Source organism: Carassius gibelio, chromosome A24 (genome assembly GCF_023724105.1).
Source record: "Carassius gibelio isolate Cgi1373 ecotype wild population from Czech Republic chromosome A24, carGib1.2-hapl.c, whole genome shotgun sequence".
Taxonomy (NCBI): domain Eukaryota; kingdom Metazoa; phylum Chordata; class Actinopteri; order Cypriniformes; family Cyprinidae; genus Carassius; species Carassius gibelio.
This window is the reverse complement of record NC_068394.1, coordinates 4,020,875-4,037,747: the sequence shown is the minus strand read 5'-3', so window position 1 is coordinate 4,037,747 and position 16,873 is coordinate 4,020,875. Positions and strand designations below refer to the sequence as shown.

Here is a 16,873-nt window from a genome sequence, read left to right as displayed (position 1 = left end):
AAAACAAAAACAAATCCAACATTTTATTTTTTTAAGATATTTAGAAAATACACAGAAAATTCATTGCATTAATAACTCATGTTAACATGCAACCTTTGATTTTAAAAATGTATTACCAAATGTAGAAATATAAGATTAATAAATGCTGTAGAAGCTTTGTTTATCGTTAGTTCGTGTTAACTAATGTAGTAATGAAAACCTTATTGCATAATAAATGATAACAAATGAAAGCCGTATTATATTTTTAATGTTAAGACCATATGAGTCACATACAAAAAAAGTAACAGCTGCATATAAAAGTATACTTACTGCAATGCAGTATAGTCATTTGTTTGTTCTTTTGTTACCCTTGAAGCTATGGATAATATGATTTTTAATATTCACCTATACATGGTTTATACATTTAAAGATACATTGCAACTATGCATTTCAGTATGTATTTCTGTATAGGCCTAGGTCACAGGGAAAATAGTCAAGACCACAGGGTGACAGTGATGCACGCCTGTGATGACTAAAGTGGTAAAATGTTACAATTACTATCACTTCAGTTCTTATGAATCAAATATTCATGAAAAATAGTTAATTTGGCCAAGAAAAAGAGTTAATTTGGCCAAGAAAAGGCACATCAAAGAACACTGCCGTGCTCTTCAGTGCAGAAAAACAGCAGATGTGGTCTCAAGATATGACAGCCAGCAGGGTGGGGGATCCGCTGCTGTAACCCATCTTATTACAGTGCTCTATTCTGACTTTCGTCATGTCCTTGGGATAAAAACAATTAGACAGTGTTAGTTCATTAAGATAGATCATGCAAAACACAGCAAAAGTCATTTAATAATATTCATATCCATTAGAATATGAACAAAACTATAGATTTTACTATGGAGCACTGGTGTGCCATGATGACCAGATGCAATGCATTATTACTATCAGTATCAGAGCTCAAGTTTTGTTACGAGGTCTGTATGCAGAATATGAAGCATATGAGAAGCACACCTCAGTGAGAGCAGGTTTATGCACACAGCTCACATAGGGTTTGGGTTCTTCCTCAATTGCTCCAGCGTAGGTCTTATAGCAGACAGCACAGTCTATCAGAGGCTGGAGAAATAAATAAGCATAAGTTTCATTCTATTCCATTTTTAGCCATGATTGCTATCAAAAGGTACAATGTCTTGCTCTTATGGTATTGCATGCATGTTATATAAATGAAAGCGCAGTTGTTTTGCAGTGTTAAGCCTCAAGGTGTATTCACTAGTAATACAAGAATGTGCAGAGGCGGAGCAAATTATTCTCTGTTACTTTGGACGATATAAACTTTACTTACCCGATCATTCCTAAACGCACATGTGGTTGCACCTGCGTTCTCAGTTCCTCTTTTGCACTTGGTGGCTTTCAGATAAAAGTTATGGTAGATGTAGACGACATCAAACCCTGCCTATATAGAGACAATATTTCATCCAATAAACAGAACACCTGGGTTATTATCATTAACTAAAACTATAAAAAATACATTTTCTTTATTTAAAAAATAAATAAATTAAAAACATTAAAACTTTTTTTTATTTAGCTAGTTGTCAAGGCAACATTTTTCATTTCCACTTTAAAGCACTAAAAGCTGAAAACTAAATTATAATAAATAAAAAACTAAATAGACATAATACAAATATATATTTTTTATATTAACAAATATTATAATAGTAATAAGTGGTACTAAAATAAATAACGTGAAATAAATGTATAAAATAGCCAGTTTGATCAGATTTAGCAAGCAAAACTTTTGTCTACACACAATTTATTAATCTTGTTAATTAGCATGTTAATCAACAAACAAACAAATATATTTTTTTTATATTTACATTATTTGTAAACTACAATTAATAATTACAATTAAATCATTTCAAAAAAGTATTTAATTTAAAGTTTATTAATATTCCACAAAATGCAACTTCAAAAATAACGAATAGTTATAATAATAAATATATTAAAATGCTATATACATACACAGACATGCTACGATAATATTTTTGTTTTACTGAAAATAAAAAACAACAACTCGGTATGACGTCATTCCAAGTCATATATTGGACGAGGAGGCACGAGGCATTCAAAGAGAAGAGTGAAACAAGAAACAAAGAGAAAGGCTTACATCAATTTGCGACTTCTGAATGGTTTTAAAGAAGAGAAAATGATGCTGGACGCCTTCGTGAGCGTTCACGTTTTTCTCCGCGAGCTCCACTCCTTTCTTGTAGGAGTCTGGGAGTTTGCTGAAGGAGCTTTGAGCCTCGACTGAGCTCAGTGAGACTCCGGCAGCGAGCTGCAGAGCGAACAGCAGCAGAGGCATCTTCTACCAGTCTGAGCACGAGCTCCCGCTGCAGGCGCTCAAAACAGCCTCGTTCCAGGAATGTATCATTGCTGGGTAACAGGCTGTTAGTGAGGTTAAAATTTTTTTTAGTTGCTTTTATTTGCTAACTAGGTTCAGTGTCTTGTGTAAAATTATGAAAATGTAAAAAAATCTGGTTTATTTAAAATACAAATCAGCTGGATTATGCACATAAAAATAAATTAAAAACATTAAAGTCCTCATGAAATCAAAATTTACTTTATTTACTTTACTAGCACACATTGTTGATGTAAACAATTAACCCGTGCAAGTTAATCCGCTGAAAAAAAAAAAAAAAGCTTGTCTTTGTAATCTTTTATCAAAATCTGAATATTACTTTACTGATGACGTCAATTTGACGGCTTGGTCAGGATATCCTTAACCACGCCCCTCCAACCGTTAGTTTGCTAGGAGAGAGAAACAGATAGGATGAGCGCAAACATGAAGCCACGCCCTCTATTCAAGTGTACGGCGCTCTCCTTAGTTCGTGACAATCAGATAAATGTGAGGGAAGAATTGATTTGACAAAGAACAGACATGCTAAAACATGCTGTGTTTGAGATCATAAGGCGGCAGATCTTAAAACATCAGATGTCAAATAATGTTTCTCCTCCGGCTGTTCTCTAGGATCCGGTGAATGGCACAGAAATCGGGGTAAGACTGCCAAAACCCGTACCCGTACATTTAAAAGTACAATAACACAACGATTATGTTGATAGCAAGAGTCACGTCTACACACAGCTCAAGTTTTGTACATCTTGGAGTGAATTACAGGAATGGTTCACCCAGAAATGAAAAATTTGCTCACCCTCAGGCCATCCAAGATGTAGATTTTAGTTTAAAAATATATGTCTATATAATTAAACGTTTTTAGTTAAGCTTTAGTTATCACGTTATACTTAATAAAAATGAGAAATGTTAACTTGGCAACTGGCTGAAATTAAAAAGGGTTTAAATAAGTTTTAAAGTAAGCTTTTTAAATATAGGTTTTATTTCAGCTAAAGTTTATTTCAAAGAACCAAAGTGTTTATGGCTTTTGTTTCATCAGTCATTACTCCAATCTTCAGTGTCACAATTCTTCAAAAATCATTCTAATATGCTCATTTGCTGCTCAAAAAGCATTTCTGATTATTATCAATATTGAACACAATTGTGCAGCTTCATATTTTTGTATTTTTTCATATTTGTGTAGATAAATTTGTAACATATGTTTGAAATAAATGTTTGTAACATTATAAATGTTATTTTGTAACAGGTCATAAAAAATGTAATGCATCCTCCCAGAATAATTGTATCGAACCTTAAGCTTTGCTACATTATCAGTAGAAAAATGTAAGAAAAAAGATATGAATATCTAGTTTAAATAGAAAAATTAACTTTATTTGCAATATTTGGAATTTGCTGTAAATACTGCATTATTTACAGAGGAAAATTTAATAATCCAATAAACATATAAGTTAAACCCAAATGCATAAATGACCCTCACCTTCCTTTGCCATACAGCAGGTCATACTTTTGTAAATAATATCAACAAACGTTAAAATGAGCACAGTGTTCCAACATTAACCTTCAGTCTTAAACCCCGTAAAACATCCATAAACACATCTACAAACAAGTGCTGCGGAGCATCCACACACTAGCAGCACTGCACACAACCATATTCCTTCCTGCATTCACACACAACCTCAAAGTGCTGCTCTATGATCGGGTTTCCCAGAGTCCTGCGGGTCCAAACCATAGACTGAATAAAAACAGGTCCAAACGTGTCGAGACACGTCACGCTAAACTGGAACCAGTCGCTGAATACGGGGCAGAGGGAATTTCAAAGATAAACAACAGTGCCAAAGTATGATGAAACAACATTTCTATCTGTATTCCGAGTAGTTCCGAAATCTTGAGCTTCAGAGTTTTCGCATTCCATTCGACTGTGTACCTTTTTGTTTTTTTAAATAAAAAGCCCAAAATTTTACACAACATTAAAAAATCTTTCATATAATGTTAATAAGTTGGCACAAAACACGTGAATAACTCCATTTTGACAAAGATGTCCTTCCAAGAGGATGCTTTTATAAAAATACTCTTCATCTATATAACGTTGTACGCTCAAATAATGAAATTAAAACGTCAAAACCATTCCTAGTCAGATATAAAATAACGTCTACACAGTTTATTTTTGAGTTCGCTCTTCAGATGTCATGAGTTAGCGCATACATGATCTCAAGTAATATAAAACTAACATAATATCTTCCTAGAATTAAAAGATCCTAACACGCATCCGATTCTGGAATCATCATTTGGAATGTAAATAAGATGTAAAGCACTTGTTTTGTAGTTTAAACACAATGGTGTGAAAAAAAATACAGATAAAAAGCGACAAAACATTCCGAAAAAATGTGTTATGCTACTAAAATAACAAACATAACATGCTTAACTGAATTAAAGTAACCAAATAAGTTACATTTGTCATTTTTATTCCTAATGGTTTGTGCACACCATTCGTGGAAGTGTATTGAATCAAAATGTTATTAGTGCAGATTCACCTGAGTGAAAGTGGGGTATTTGTGAATGATGAGAAAAATAAATAGTGATATTATTCAGGAACTCTGTGACAAAATCCCTCATGAACTTACATAAATAATACGGTTCCCATCCAAGTAAATCAAAATCAAAAAGTGTGTTTGGCGAACTGGTGAACAGGCTTCTGTTTTAGTGTTCGTTCAATGTTGTATTCGGAAAGACTTGTGGTAGATGTGGTAGAAAGTACCAGTTTATCAAGTCAAAATGCTGAGGTCTTATAAATAAACCATGATAAACTGAATCAGAACCCTAACACTACAATTCTGTGATCATCTGTAGGGACGCACCTTTTCTTTTTCTTAAAATGGGTTTACAGACTCCAAGTAGGTCACTAGTGCATCTTAAAATCCCTCAGGACCATTTACCACCAAATACATTCTCTAAAACAGAGTTCAGTCGCTCTGCATGTAACATATACAGTATATATAATATACAGAAACTGCACATCTGGAGTTATTATGAGAGGTTAGGGTTTTGTGTGACGTATGCATTATAGCAGAGAAAACACCTCTTTAGATGGAATTTCGAAAGGGAAAAAAGTGCCACGATCGGATGGCAACGAAGAAAAAAAAAATACTGTCAAATGTGTGAATTAATATATGCTGGGTCATAAATCAGAAAATAAAAGAGAAGCTGGTAAAACTATTAAAAAGCACAGACACACATGCAGCATAATATGAAATGGACCTTGGGAATCCTTTTTGATCATGAATACTCACTATAAATTACTATAATATTGCATGGGCCCTGAATGGTGCTAGGAACCTCCAGTTGATCCCATAAGTTACATTCGTGTTCCTCACAGAAGACAAACACGCTTGTTTAAGGCTAAACGGCGTGATAGCAGCTCAAACTCTCTAATACACATGAAATGGGTCTCTAGAAATGCAGGGTGGAGATCAGATCCACGTAATGCACTATTCTCGCTTCTATAGCACGTCGGGACTCGCCGTACCATTTGGTTTATCAAGGTTTTTAAAGCAACTGTCCTATTGGCCAATAGCGTAACTGACAGGAAGACAGGCAAGAGACGGACAGCTGCGAGCGTGGATCAGACTGGCATGTGCATCTCTGTGTATTCGTCCTGTCCTTCCTTCTCGTCAAAAGTAGGCTCTGCATCATCAGCGTCCAACTGAGAATAAGAAGAGAGACAGAAAATACACACAAACAGCATTAGTCAGCATGATTTTGAAGATATATTTTTGTGCATGATACATCTGTGCACTATGGAAGCCAGTTTCCACCACTGAATAATAAATAAAACGGTAATTGTGACTTTTTATCTCACAATTCAGACTTTTTATCTCGCAATTCTGACTTTTTTCCTCAGAGGTGCCTAAAATAAACTAGCAATTGTGAATTATAGTCTCAGAATTGCGTGACTTAGCTGACAATTATGAGATATAAGCTTGCAATTGCGAGAAAAAAAAAGGAAGAATTGCAATATTTTGAGGTTTCTATCTAACAATTTTTACTTTATTTCTCAGAATTGCAAGTTTTATCTTACAGTTCTTTGATCAAAACACAGTAATACTGTGAAATATTATTTTTAAATAGCGGTTTTCTATTTGAATGTGTTTTAAAATGTAATTTATTCCTGTGATCAAAGTCTTCAGTGTCACATGATCCTTCAGAAATCATTCTAATATGCTGATTTACTGCTCAAGAAACATTTCTTTTTATCAAAGTTTTCAGGTGCAATTTTTGTGGAAACTGTGATACATTATCAGGATTCTTTAAAGAATACAAAATTCAAAAGTACATCATTTATTTAAACTAGAAAATGCAACATTTTATAACATTAGAAATGTCTTTACAATAATTGTATTAATTCTTCAACAACAACAACATAAAAAAAAGTCTTTGTATGTGTTTTTGAGCATGCAAACGTCCTTACACACTGCATTTCACGAGTGCTAAAGATGCGCGGCAGAAGAAACATCTTGACAGGTACGGTCATGATGAGAACGAACGGGAAAGCCAGCGATGCCACAGTAGACATGACCACCCAGAGGACAGCAAGACAGATCACCTGTATCGCAGTGAACAGATGCATCCGCAGGGTCCGCACCTGAGGATTCAGTCAAGATACACAGAACAAATCAGTTCTACCTTCCATACTGTTAGTTACAACCATAAAGATGTCTGCATCTGATACTAGTACTGCAGTATGTTACTGCCACACTACCTTTTTAAGGGAACAATGATTGAAAATCCTCTTTATTAATAAACAAAAATCAGATTGGAGTCCTGACCTTGCGCACATAGGTGTGATCAGGGTGGTATTTAGGGGGCATCAGCAGCAGCAGAATCCGTTCTGTCATCTGGATTCCATTCAGTGACATCACACCCATATAAAGGAAGATACCAAACAGCACAGCGATGGGGATTTGACGGAGCAGATCGCCAATTACTATCGAGAGACCTACAGCCAATACAATTTGCAGTATGAATACATTTGATAGACTTTTTCATTTATTTCATTCATCCACAAATACATACACTAGTCATTTTAACACTGATTTAATGTGCATGTTAAGAAATATTTTGCAATGTAGTAGAAATATGCCACAAGATACTAAGTGTTACAGTGATTTTACCTTAAATTGTGGTAAAACAAGAAATAGACTGTACTGGTAGGTCTTTGGTTGCTTATTTTTTCTAAAACACTGGCAACAGCAAATTAAAAAAAATACATAAATGTCTATCAAATAATAAAACTGCTAATAATTGTTTTTTTTTTTTTAAAGTTACCAGCAGTTTGTGTTGTATCTGGATGTGTCTAAATGAAAAAATGTTAGAATCCGTAATTGTTGGAACCCACCTACAAATATTGCTACCAGTAACCCGGTCACCCTCTGCTCCTTGACCTCCTGGATTCGTGGTTTGTCTCCTGGGGCGACGGCTTTGCTCATTACGGTGAGGGCATTGGCATGGGTTACAGAGCGCACCGTGGCCGCGGCCATCCAGGGCAGGCCGAACAGAGCGCTGGTGCCACCGAGAGTCACGATGAGCAACAGATCCAGATGGAAACCTGAACCCTTGACCAGCATTCGCTCTTTATTACTGACTATCAACCTAGAAGGAGAGAGCATCTTTAATACTGTACCATAAATCAGAGATACATTTGTTTAGTCCTATATTTGTTGTGTAATAATTATTTTCCACAAAATGTTCACATATAATGAGACACTTATTATGAGACAAAACATGGCAGGGGACTCACGTTGTGATTTGTGTCTCCATAAAGATGAGAATAAAGACGAGCAGAGCTGGAAGGATGCTGGCAAACATCATCCAGATAGGGAACTGACCATCAGAGCCCAGAGGATTGACTATCCAACCTCGCTTGTCAGGACTAGTCACTGAAAAACCTCGGGGTACGCTCAGTTTCTGCAGGGTGCAGCATAAAAAATAAAAAAAAGACAGAATACATATGTGAATAAAATAATAAGAAAAAAAATAAATTAATAAAATACTACTACTACTACAACAACTACTTAAAATAAAAAAAATATAAAAATAAAGTCAATAAAATTAAAATAGAAAATAAATTATAAAGGCTGGAACATTCAAATAAATAAATTACAATAAAAATAATTACAATAATACAAAATACTAATAAAGAAAATTAATTCAAAAAGTCAATCAAAAAATAAAATAAAAACTAATAAATTTAAATTAATGCATTTAGCAGATGCTTTTATCCAAATCGACTTAGTGCATTCAGGCCTGGGAATCGAACCCACAACCTTTTGCATTGCTAACGCAATGCTCTACCACTGAGCCACAGGAACACTTCATATAAATAAAATATAAAGAGTGTAAAGGCAAAAAGAATATATAAAATAAAAGCAAGAAATAGAAGAAAATAATAATAATGGACATAAAACATAAAAAATGAAGTAGAAAAATACATTCTTTGTGCTTATAATAAGGAACATAACACATCTCATTAACAAACTGGACGATTTTAGATATCCATAGCACAAATTCATCAAATCACCTGCAAAGTGAAAACTATCCATCCTCACCTGTGAGTACGTGTCTTGAATGCTGTAGTCTACCAGAACCATGATAAGAATGGCAATAGGAACTCCAAAATCTCCAATAACTCTTCTTAGCTGTAAAAAAAAAAATAGATTTACTTATTTTAGACAGAAGATGACAAATAACAACTTCACGTTCCTTTGTAAAGTTCTAATCAATCAATATTGGTTTCACTTCATCTGATAGCATCTTACACTGCCAGGAAAGAAGGCACTGTTCTTGAACTTGCGGAGGTAGAAGGCGATGAAGAAGGTCCCAGACATGAGCACCAAGGAAAGCAGAGCAGTATTAGGTTCACCGACCACCTTCACCGTCTCTGGCGTACTGCTGTTCAATGCTAATGGACTTAAAGTGACATCCTCCATGCTTGAGTTATAGGTTGAGCTGTTCACATCAACAAGCGTAGCAGAGCAGCGTCTCAGAGGATGGTCCTGGAATATCTGTGGGAAACACCAGCAGTCAAGAGGACTTCATGATCATATATGCAGACAAACACAGTCAAAAGATGCTCCAAACTACCTTGACCAGTTTCGAGAAGGTCTCGTAGATGAAGATGAGAGAGATGAGGATGGAGAAGATCTCCTGGGTGAAACGAGAGACAAATCGGACCAGGAAGCTGCCCTCAAAGGCCACCATCACTACTACGATGATGATGAGCCAAAAACCGATCCAAACCCGACCTGTCAGGTACTCCATATTATAGCCCTTACAGAACTGGAGAAGATGAGGACAGAGGATCATTTATTCATTCATGTTATCATATGCAATTTTATTTATGCATACTACGACAGATAGATTCAACATTCTAAAAACATGAAACATTTAAAGACTAACTACTACTATACTATCTTAATCATAAATTCTTCACGCATCAATAAATACCAATGAGCTAATTTATCATGGACTAAGGAAACACTGAATAAATAATAGAATCAATGGTTATTTTGGGGTGAACCTGACAGCATATCTATGATATTTAGCATGTTTTTGGTGGAGAACCAGGTAGTGTAGACTCACAGAGAAGAAAGCTTCTTCAAACACCAGGATTGGTCCAGAGAAGCCCACCACCAGAAGTGGCTGAACCCCGAGCAGGCAAAACAACACACCCTGAACACAAGTGGCCACAATCAGCTCCGACACGCCAATGAGGCCTTCAGTCTTCTCCCCTGGACACACAAGACTGAAGTGTTAAACGGAGAAGTCGGACACACACACACACTGTCTGGAGCTCAAGCATAAGTAATCCAAAATTCTTAATCAGGATCAGAGTTACTGATTGTTTGATAACCTTTTGTTCCATAACTGATTGTGACTGTTTGAAGTCATTTAAGTCAGTTCTGGAAGCAATCTACCGATTACATTTAGAAGATCTGAAGGAATACTGTGTACACTGCCTGGTCAAAAAAAGACAGTCTTTAGCTCTGATTACAGTGTGCATTCATCTTGTCATTGTTACAAAACCCTTATGCAACATCAAAACATTTATTTGCATCAAGAGTTGAAGCCTTCTTTGAAAGTCGACTTCCAAATAAATTTGCCTTTACAATAATTTACATTTTAAAACACTGTCTATCTTATCAATATGTTTCTGTCAGTAAGAGCACAGACAATATGGAGAGCGGTAGTGTAACTGACCTAGAAGGCCTCCGAATGTGATGGTGGGAGAAAGAGCAGCAAAATAAATAAAGATGACAGCAGCCATGCACTGGGGGTTCAGTGCATCCTTGAAGTCACTGATGTACTTTGGGTAACGGCGCTGGGCGTCACGGATCAGCCCACCAAACAGACGGCCTGTGCGTCGTAAAGGGTCATCTTCTAGTTTTAAGGGTGCCAGCAAAGCCTCTGATTGCACACAAAGAGAGAATATTGGATATTATTAATAAAACAGGATACTGGTGAAATAAACACTGAAGTTGCAAAATAAAACAAAATTCACCCATAAACACACAGACACAGAAAGAGAGAGGGAGAGAGAGAGAAAGAAAGAAAGAAAACATTCAATAAAAAAGTGAAAAGACAAAGTAAAAGCAAAAGTATAAAAAGCAGAAAGCACAAAAAAAGAAGTCTACATAAAATGAAAAACTACACAAAAAAAATCAAAACAAGCACAAATACAAAATCAATAAAGAAAAGCAAAAGAAAAACAAAACACAAAACCAAACGTTTAAATAAAATGAAAAAACATCAAAAGCACAAATAAAAAAACAAACAAAAACCAAAGGCAAAAGAAAAAACCAAGCACAAAGAAAAGAAACGCAAGAGCAAAAGAAAAACAAATAAAAAACACTAAAGCACAAAAAAAGATGATATAAATTGAAATAAAAACAAACAAACACACACAAATATAAAACAAAACCCAAATAAAAGCTGAACAGGAACCAAAGCAGCACAGGTCAATGCCGACCTTTCTCTTCAAGGCTCTTGGGCTCTTTGGACAGTAAAGCCACTTCTTGCTCCTCTCTCTTGCGCAGCATCTCTCTTTGGAAGTGAGCGACAGACCGCAGGAGATCTTCACCGCCTAGTTCTGATGGAGGCAGAACAATACTGCAGTCCAGAAAGCCATTGATGGCATTGAGCAGGTCCTGCCGATCATCTGCCAGGTACGCAGATTCATGAAATTGCTGCAGAGAGATGCGATCGGGTTAACACTGGATAGAGGCATTACAGTCTGAATTTTTGGCTTGGAACAATGCTTCATTTGACCTTGTGCAGTGGTGACTCGCACCCATCTTTCTCACCTTGTCAGACATGAGTGTTGAGATGGAGCGTCCGATCTGGTGGTAGTCCATGCTGGTGCTGGGAGGACCAAGCAGCACAAAGAGAAAGCGAACAGGAACTGGAACCTCCAACACAGAGTCCAGTTCTACAGCTTCCTGAAGTCGAACAAATGCCATGGTGGGCTGCTCCAGGAAGTCAACACTGCCTAGCAAGACATCAGTACATTTCATTTTCTGTTGTTCTGTGAAATAATTCACTGTTTGTTCATGCTGCTGTTAATCTGTAATAATCTTGGATTCAGTAGTAATTTACAACCAATTCTTAAGTCTTTAAATGAATGAACTGATTCTTCCAGTTTATTTTTCAATTCTTATAGAAGTCTTATTTGAGTCATTTAGGACTGGTTCCAAATTATGATAGATATCCAACAGGATTCAGAATCAGACTATTATTGCTTACCAACAAGTACGACAGTGGCTTCAGCATTTTCCGGAATTTTCTCCAGAAGCTTAAGCTCATGTTTGGATTTGGATCGGTGCATGCCTATGGATGGAGCAGAATCTTTCTGCAAATAATGAGACATAAGAACACTCAAAAAACAAAACAACAAAAAAAAGATTTTAAGAGATAGCTTTCAGTCCAAAATACAAAAAATAAACAAACAAACATAACACACCATACATACCATCATAAAATATAAAATAAATGATGCTTATTTAGCAAATACATTTTTTATTTAAAAATGTATTTAAAATCAGCATAACAGCATGAACATTTTAGTGTTCTTTTGATGGTGATTTTATCTTTTTTTCTTTATTTTTCAATTTTAAGGTGCAATAATAATAATTAATAATTAAAAATAAATAAATTATTTTTAATGTCTCTTATGCTCACCAAGACTTTATTTGAGCAATAAATAGTAATATTGTGAAATATTATTTGCGAAAAATTATTTCTATAGTACCTATATATGTATGTATAGAGAGAGAGCGAGAGCGAGAGAGAGAGAGAGAGTGAGTGAGTGAGAGGTTGCCCTTCTCATTTAAAACATAATCCAGCTTAGACACTTTCAACCAATTACCTCGTTCTTCTCAATGTCAATGTGAAGTGAGCTGTCTTGACTGGACCCCATGAGTGGCTCTGTGATGGAGAGTTCGGGGACTGGGGACAGGTGGTTACTGCTGCTCTGGTGATGGGTGATCAGAGAGCCCAGGTTCGCTGCTGAGATGTTTCTGGGGAATGAGGAGCTGTGCTCCTTCTCATCGCTCGGGTGACTAAGGGAGGGAGAGAAAGGGAGCCAGCGGGTAAGAGACACTAGGAGAGACTGCGAAGGGTCATGTGTGAATCTACACAGGGACGGGTGGTGGCATGGCGAATGGATTAGAATAGAAAGCAATAGATTATATGAGAATAAAAGACTATAAGTGGGGTAAACAGATTCAGACATCGAAATCACATGCTATTTCTTAGATACTGATTATTGTACAAATATCCGAGCTCTACCTGTGCTTGAGGAGAAGAGCACGGAGGACATTGGCTCTGTCCTCGGCTTTGATCTGATCTGAGATGATCATCTGTTCCACCACCTGATGGGCGATGCCAGGGAGAGTCTTCTGGTCCAAGTCCAACAGCACAGCTCCTAATGAGAGATATGAAACTTCCATTTAATATTCATTAATTAATATAATAAAACATGTTATAACCGTTAACTATAACGGTTGGACATGAACATGACAACCATTGGACATGATCTGAGAACATCTGAATACGAGATGTTTCATCTCATGGGGTTGATCCTCTAATAAATAAAATGTTTATATATATATATATATATATATATATATATATATATATATATATATATATATATATATATATATATATATATTCATTTATAAATATATATTACTGTTACTGTTCACTGTTTTTTAAATTACATAATATTTTATCCATAATCCACATTATTGCTCACTTTTCAGCTTTTTTATTTAAATAGTAAAACTATTTTTTGGCAGATATATTCCTTGTAGCCTCTCAATGAATACAGTAATACCGTATTTTCCGGACTATAAGTCACACTTTTTTTCATAGTTTGGCTGGTCCTGCGACTTATAGTCAGGTGTCACTTATTTATCAAATTTAATTTGACATTAACCAAGAGAAAACATCACCATCTCCAGCCGCGAGAGGGCGCTCTATGCTGCTCAGTGCTCGTGTAGTCTACACTGAAGACATAGAGCGCCCTCTCACGGCTGGAGATGGTAATGTTTTCTCTTGGTTCTTGGCTCTAAATAAATGCGACTTATAGTCCAGTGCGACTTATATATGTTTTTTCCTCATCATGACGTATTTTTGGACTGATGCGACTTATACTCAGGTACGACTTATAGTCCGAAAAATACGGTGTATGTATATATATATATATATATATATATATATATATATATATATATATATATATATATATATATAGTAGTTTAAAGCCGTTTTAGTAGCATAGCACGTCATGCAGCATTACACTGTGGTGCTTTTGCAATTAATTATGCTATCAAACACTGATACCAGAATAAAAGGCTCTTAACCTGACATTAGCTCTTCACTATAAAACAGACTTTTCTGCAGGTATCTCCAGGTTCTCACCGTGAGAGATGGTTTTTCTCAGCTCCAGCAGACTGCGGAATGACAGCGAAGCAACGTGCGGTTTCCCCCAGCGGTCCGTCTCCTCCTCCACATCCTCTTCAAACTTGATCCAGCGAGCCGTTTCTCTCCACTGCATCTCCTGGTTTTTATCCATGATCAGCTCATTCAGCTCCACAAACACCTGGTGCCAAAGAACATGCAATAAACAACTAATAAAACGCCTTACAATCAAAAATCCTTCAACTATCTAAGGTTTTCTTTCTTTGGATGAAAGCAACTTGCTAAGGTTATAAAAGCTACAGACACCAGCTATGCATTTCAACCCAAGTAGCTCGTAACTCAACTCAAGTTAACAATGCTTTGATCTGCCTAAGACACAATGTCTCCAGCCTGTGCGTGTACATCAACACAGCATTTCCTGACCTTCTGATGTTTAGCAAGCCGTCTGGAGAAGTCTAAAAGGACCATCCTGTTAAAGTAGGATTGACTGATGAGATGTCAGGGAGCGGTGTGAACATCCACTGGTGTTGTTTAGAAGTAAAGGGTCCATAAGTACTTATTTAGCCTAAGACCGAGCTGGTGTACCTGTCTAGAGGGGAATCTGAGGGCGTTAATAAAACATGGCTGAGTCTGAAGGCTCGCAGTGTCCCGTTACCTGAGCTGATCTATTCTTTATTTCAAGGTGTGTGAAAGGAAAGAAGTTCATTCATTTTTAATCAGGTCCTGCCCCCTAAAATCCTCCTTTTATTTGTTGTGAAGGGCACGGGCTTGTACGAAATAAAGTGGGAATGCAGTGAATGAGCCTCAATCTGGGAAAAGGACTAAATACACAACCAATCAGGACTTTGTAAAGACACCTGAAACCTGGCTAGTTGTGTATACGATAACAAATTTGTCCCAAAATCCCAGTCAGAGGGAATGGCACTAAAACTTTTTTACAGAACATTTGGTTACACCTTAAACATGCATTTATGTCCACTTAGTGACCAAAATTACATGAGGATTCCCACATTCGGACAAATTAATATCCACCACTTTTTATTGATCCAGTTGTTTATGATTGAATTTTTAAAGTGCTCTTATTTTATTTGATGCCATTATATATATATATATATACACACACACACACACACACACACACACACACTTATAATAAATAAAAAAATCTATGTATAGTAATAAATATTAGTGGTGGGCATAGATAAATTTTAGATTAATGTCACTGTAATCTCATTTTGGAATTAATCTAGTGTGACGAGTCAGCTGCCTCCTCCCTGATTGTCACCGGCACCCCGTCCTAAATCGCCGCCCTTCACCAGGCTCCCGACTGGAGTGGGTGTGTGAGAGGAGGGGCGCTGGACGAGTCAGGGCTGGCGGCGTGTGATGGGGCACACCTGAAGGAAGTGGAGCCTCATTACCGCCGCTGTTTAAAAGCCCAACGCGCCTCTCCTCAGGAGACCGGTCTCTTCCCCGTGCATGCACACTGGTGTCCTCGTGGGTCCAGGAAGGGTGCGTTGGGGGACTCCCGCGCCACAAGAGACGTGAGCAGCCGGACCCGCGATCCGGAGGAGAACCGCACCCGTTTACACGGCCGACGGGTTTCTCAAGCCGGGTGGTGCATTAGACCAGGGGCTTATCTCCTGTTTCCAAAATGCATGTACGTAACGCACACGGACTGCATACGCACTGCAGATGGAGCATGTGTGAAAAAGGCTTGCGTCTTGTCGAGGTTTCCATTGGGAAGCTTCTTAAAAAAATAAAAAATTCCCTGAAGCAAACCCAGCGGCTTCAGCTGCATCCATGTTAGCACATCACGTTTTAATATATATTATTATATGTGTGTGTGTATATTTAAATATAAATATATAAATAAAATAATAATAAAAAACTTTAATATATACAGATTTTTTTTTATTATAAGTGTATTTTTATTTTATATATTAATTTTTTCTGGTTTTTCATGGTCCTTGAGAATTCAGGCAGGGTTTATATACTAGTTTCAGCCAAATTACAGACATTAACTAGTAACCAAGCTAGAAAAACCAGTAACTAGTGTCTGACCTCGTGTGGCGTCCGGTCCAGCTTGCGACTGCTGCGTGTGCTGGGCTCTTTTTGGTCTTTGCTGATGTGCACCACCTGACCCTTCATGCTTTTCCTGACCAGGTGTCGACGTACTCCAGGAACATCTTCAAAACGATGGCCTGGAAGAATAGACCAATAAACGCATCTATATCATTTAAATAACAGGCTACGGTTTGCTGTTTAAGACTTAAAAGAGGTCTCTTATGCGCTTCCATGCAAAGAAGAGCTTTGTATGAAATAGCAATCTTTTGTAACACCATTAATATCTTTACTGTCATTTTTTAGCAGTTTAATGTATACTTGCTAAATAAAAGCATTAAAAACTACTAACCCCAAACTGTAGAACGTAAATGTAAGTGAGGACTTAAAATGATTATGTACCACATTAAAAAATCCAAAACATTGCACTGTACTATAAAGTATTTTTTC

At 36.7% G+C, this 16,873-nt stretch overlaps 2 protein-coding genes across 8 annotated transcripts in view; both read right to left on the bottom strand.

Annotated features, from left to right (window-relative positions):
- Positions 1–230: 230 nt before the first annotated feature.
- On the bottom strand, positions 231–2,388 carry si:ch1073-406l10.2 (uncharacterized protein LOC100536977 homolog). The gene is made up of 4 exons (XM_052543222.1): positions 2,144–2,388; positions 1,322–1,432; positions 994–1,095; positions 231–759 (listed from the first exon to the last, which is right to left on the bottom strand). The coding sequence occupies exons 1-4, from the start codon at positions 2,336–2,338 to the stop codon at positions 676–678; spliced, it is 492 nt and encodes a 163-aa protein (XP_052399182.1). The 5' UTR covers positions 2,339–2,388; the 3' UTR covers positions 231–675.
- Positions 2,389–3,735: 1,347 nt separating this feature from the next.
- LOC127946555 (anion exchange protein 2) overlaps positions 3,736–16,873 on the bottom strand; it is a 39,229-nt gene continuing 26,091 nt past the window's right edge. For all 7 annotated transcript variants that reach the window (XM_052543215.1, XM_052543214.1, XM_052543212.1 and 4 more), the window contains 17 exons: positions 16,424–16,563; positions 14,363–14,543; positions 13,226–13,361; positions 12,804–12,996; positions 12,182–12,287; positions 11,743–11,927; positions 11,409–11,625; positions 10,640–10,846; positions 10,022–10,170; positions 9,524–9,718; positions 9,199–9,444; positions 8,989–9,078; positions 8,181–8,347; positions 7,779–8,032; positions 7,210–7,379; positions 6,852–7,025; positions 3,736–6,086 (listed from right to left, as the gene is read on the bottom strand). In XM_052543215.1, the coding sequence (XP_052399175.1) occupies positions 6,006–6,086; positions 6,852–7,025; positions 7,210–7,379; positions 7,779–8,032; positions 8,181–8,347; positions 8,989–9,078; positions 9,199–9,444; positions 9,524–9,718; positions 10,022–10,170; positions 10,640–10,846; positions 11,409–11,625; positions 11,743–11,927; positions 12,182–12,287; positions 12,804–12,996; positions 13,226–13,361; positions 14,363–14,543; positions 16,424–16,563 (2,891 nt within the window). In that variant the 3' untranslated portion in view covers positions 3,736–6,005. The remainder of the gene's footprint in view (positions 6,087–6,851; positions 7,026–7,209; positions 7,380–7,778; positions 8,033–8,180; positions 8,348–8,988; positions 9,079–9,198; positions 9,445–9,523; positions 9,719–10,021; positions 10,171–10,639; positions 10,847–11,408; positions 11,626–11,742; positions 11,928–12,181; positions 12,288–12,803; positions 12,997–13,225; positions 13,362–14,362; positions 14,544–16,423; positions 16,564–16,873) is intronic.

Excerpts from the sequence above, each read along its gene's own strand:
- si:ch1073-406l10.2 (XM_052543222.1), bottom strand. The coding sequence starts at position 2,338 with ATGCCTCTGCTGCTGTTCGCTCTGCAGCTCGCTGCCGGAGTCTCACTG. Across the intron at positions 1,433-2,143 it reads TTCAGAAGTCGCAAATTGAT|GCAGGGTTTGATGTCGTCTA; the intron begins GTAAGCCTTTCT and ends GTCTCTATATAG. Across the intron at positions 1,096-1,321 it reads GTGCGTTTAGGAATGATCGG|CCTCTGATAGACTGTGCTGT; the intron begins GTAAGTAAAGTT and ends TTATTTCTCCAG.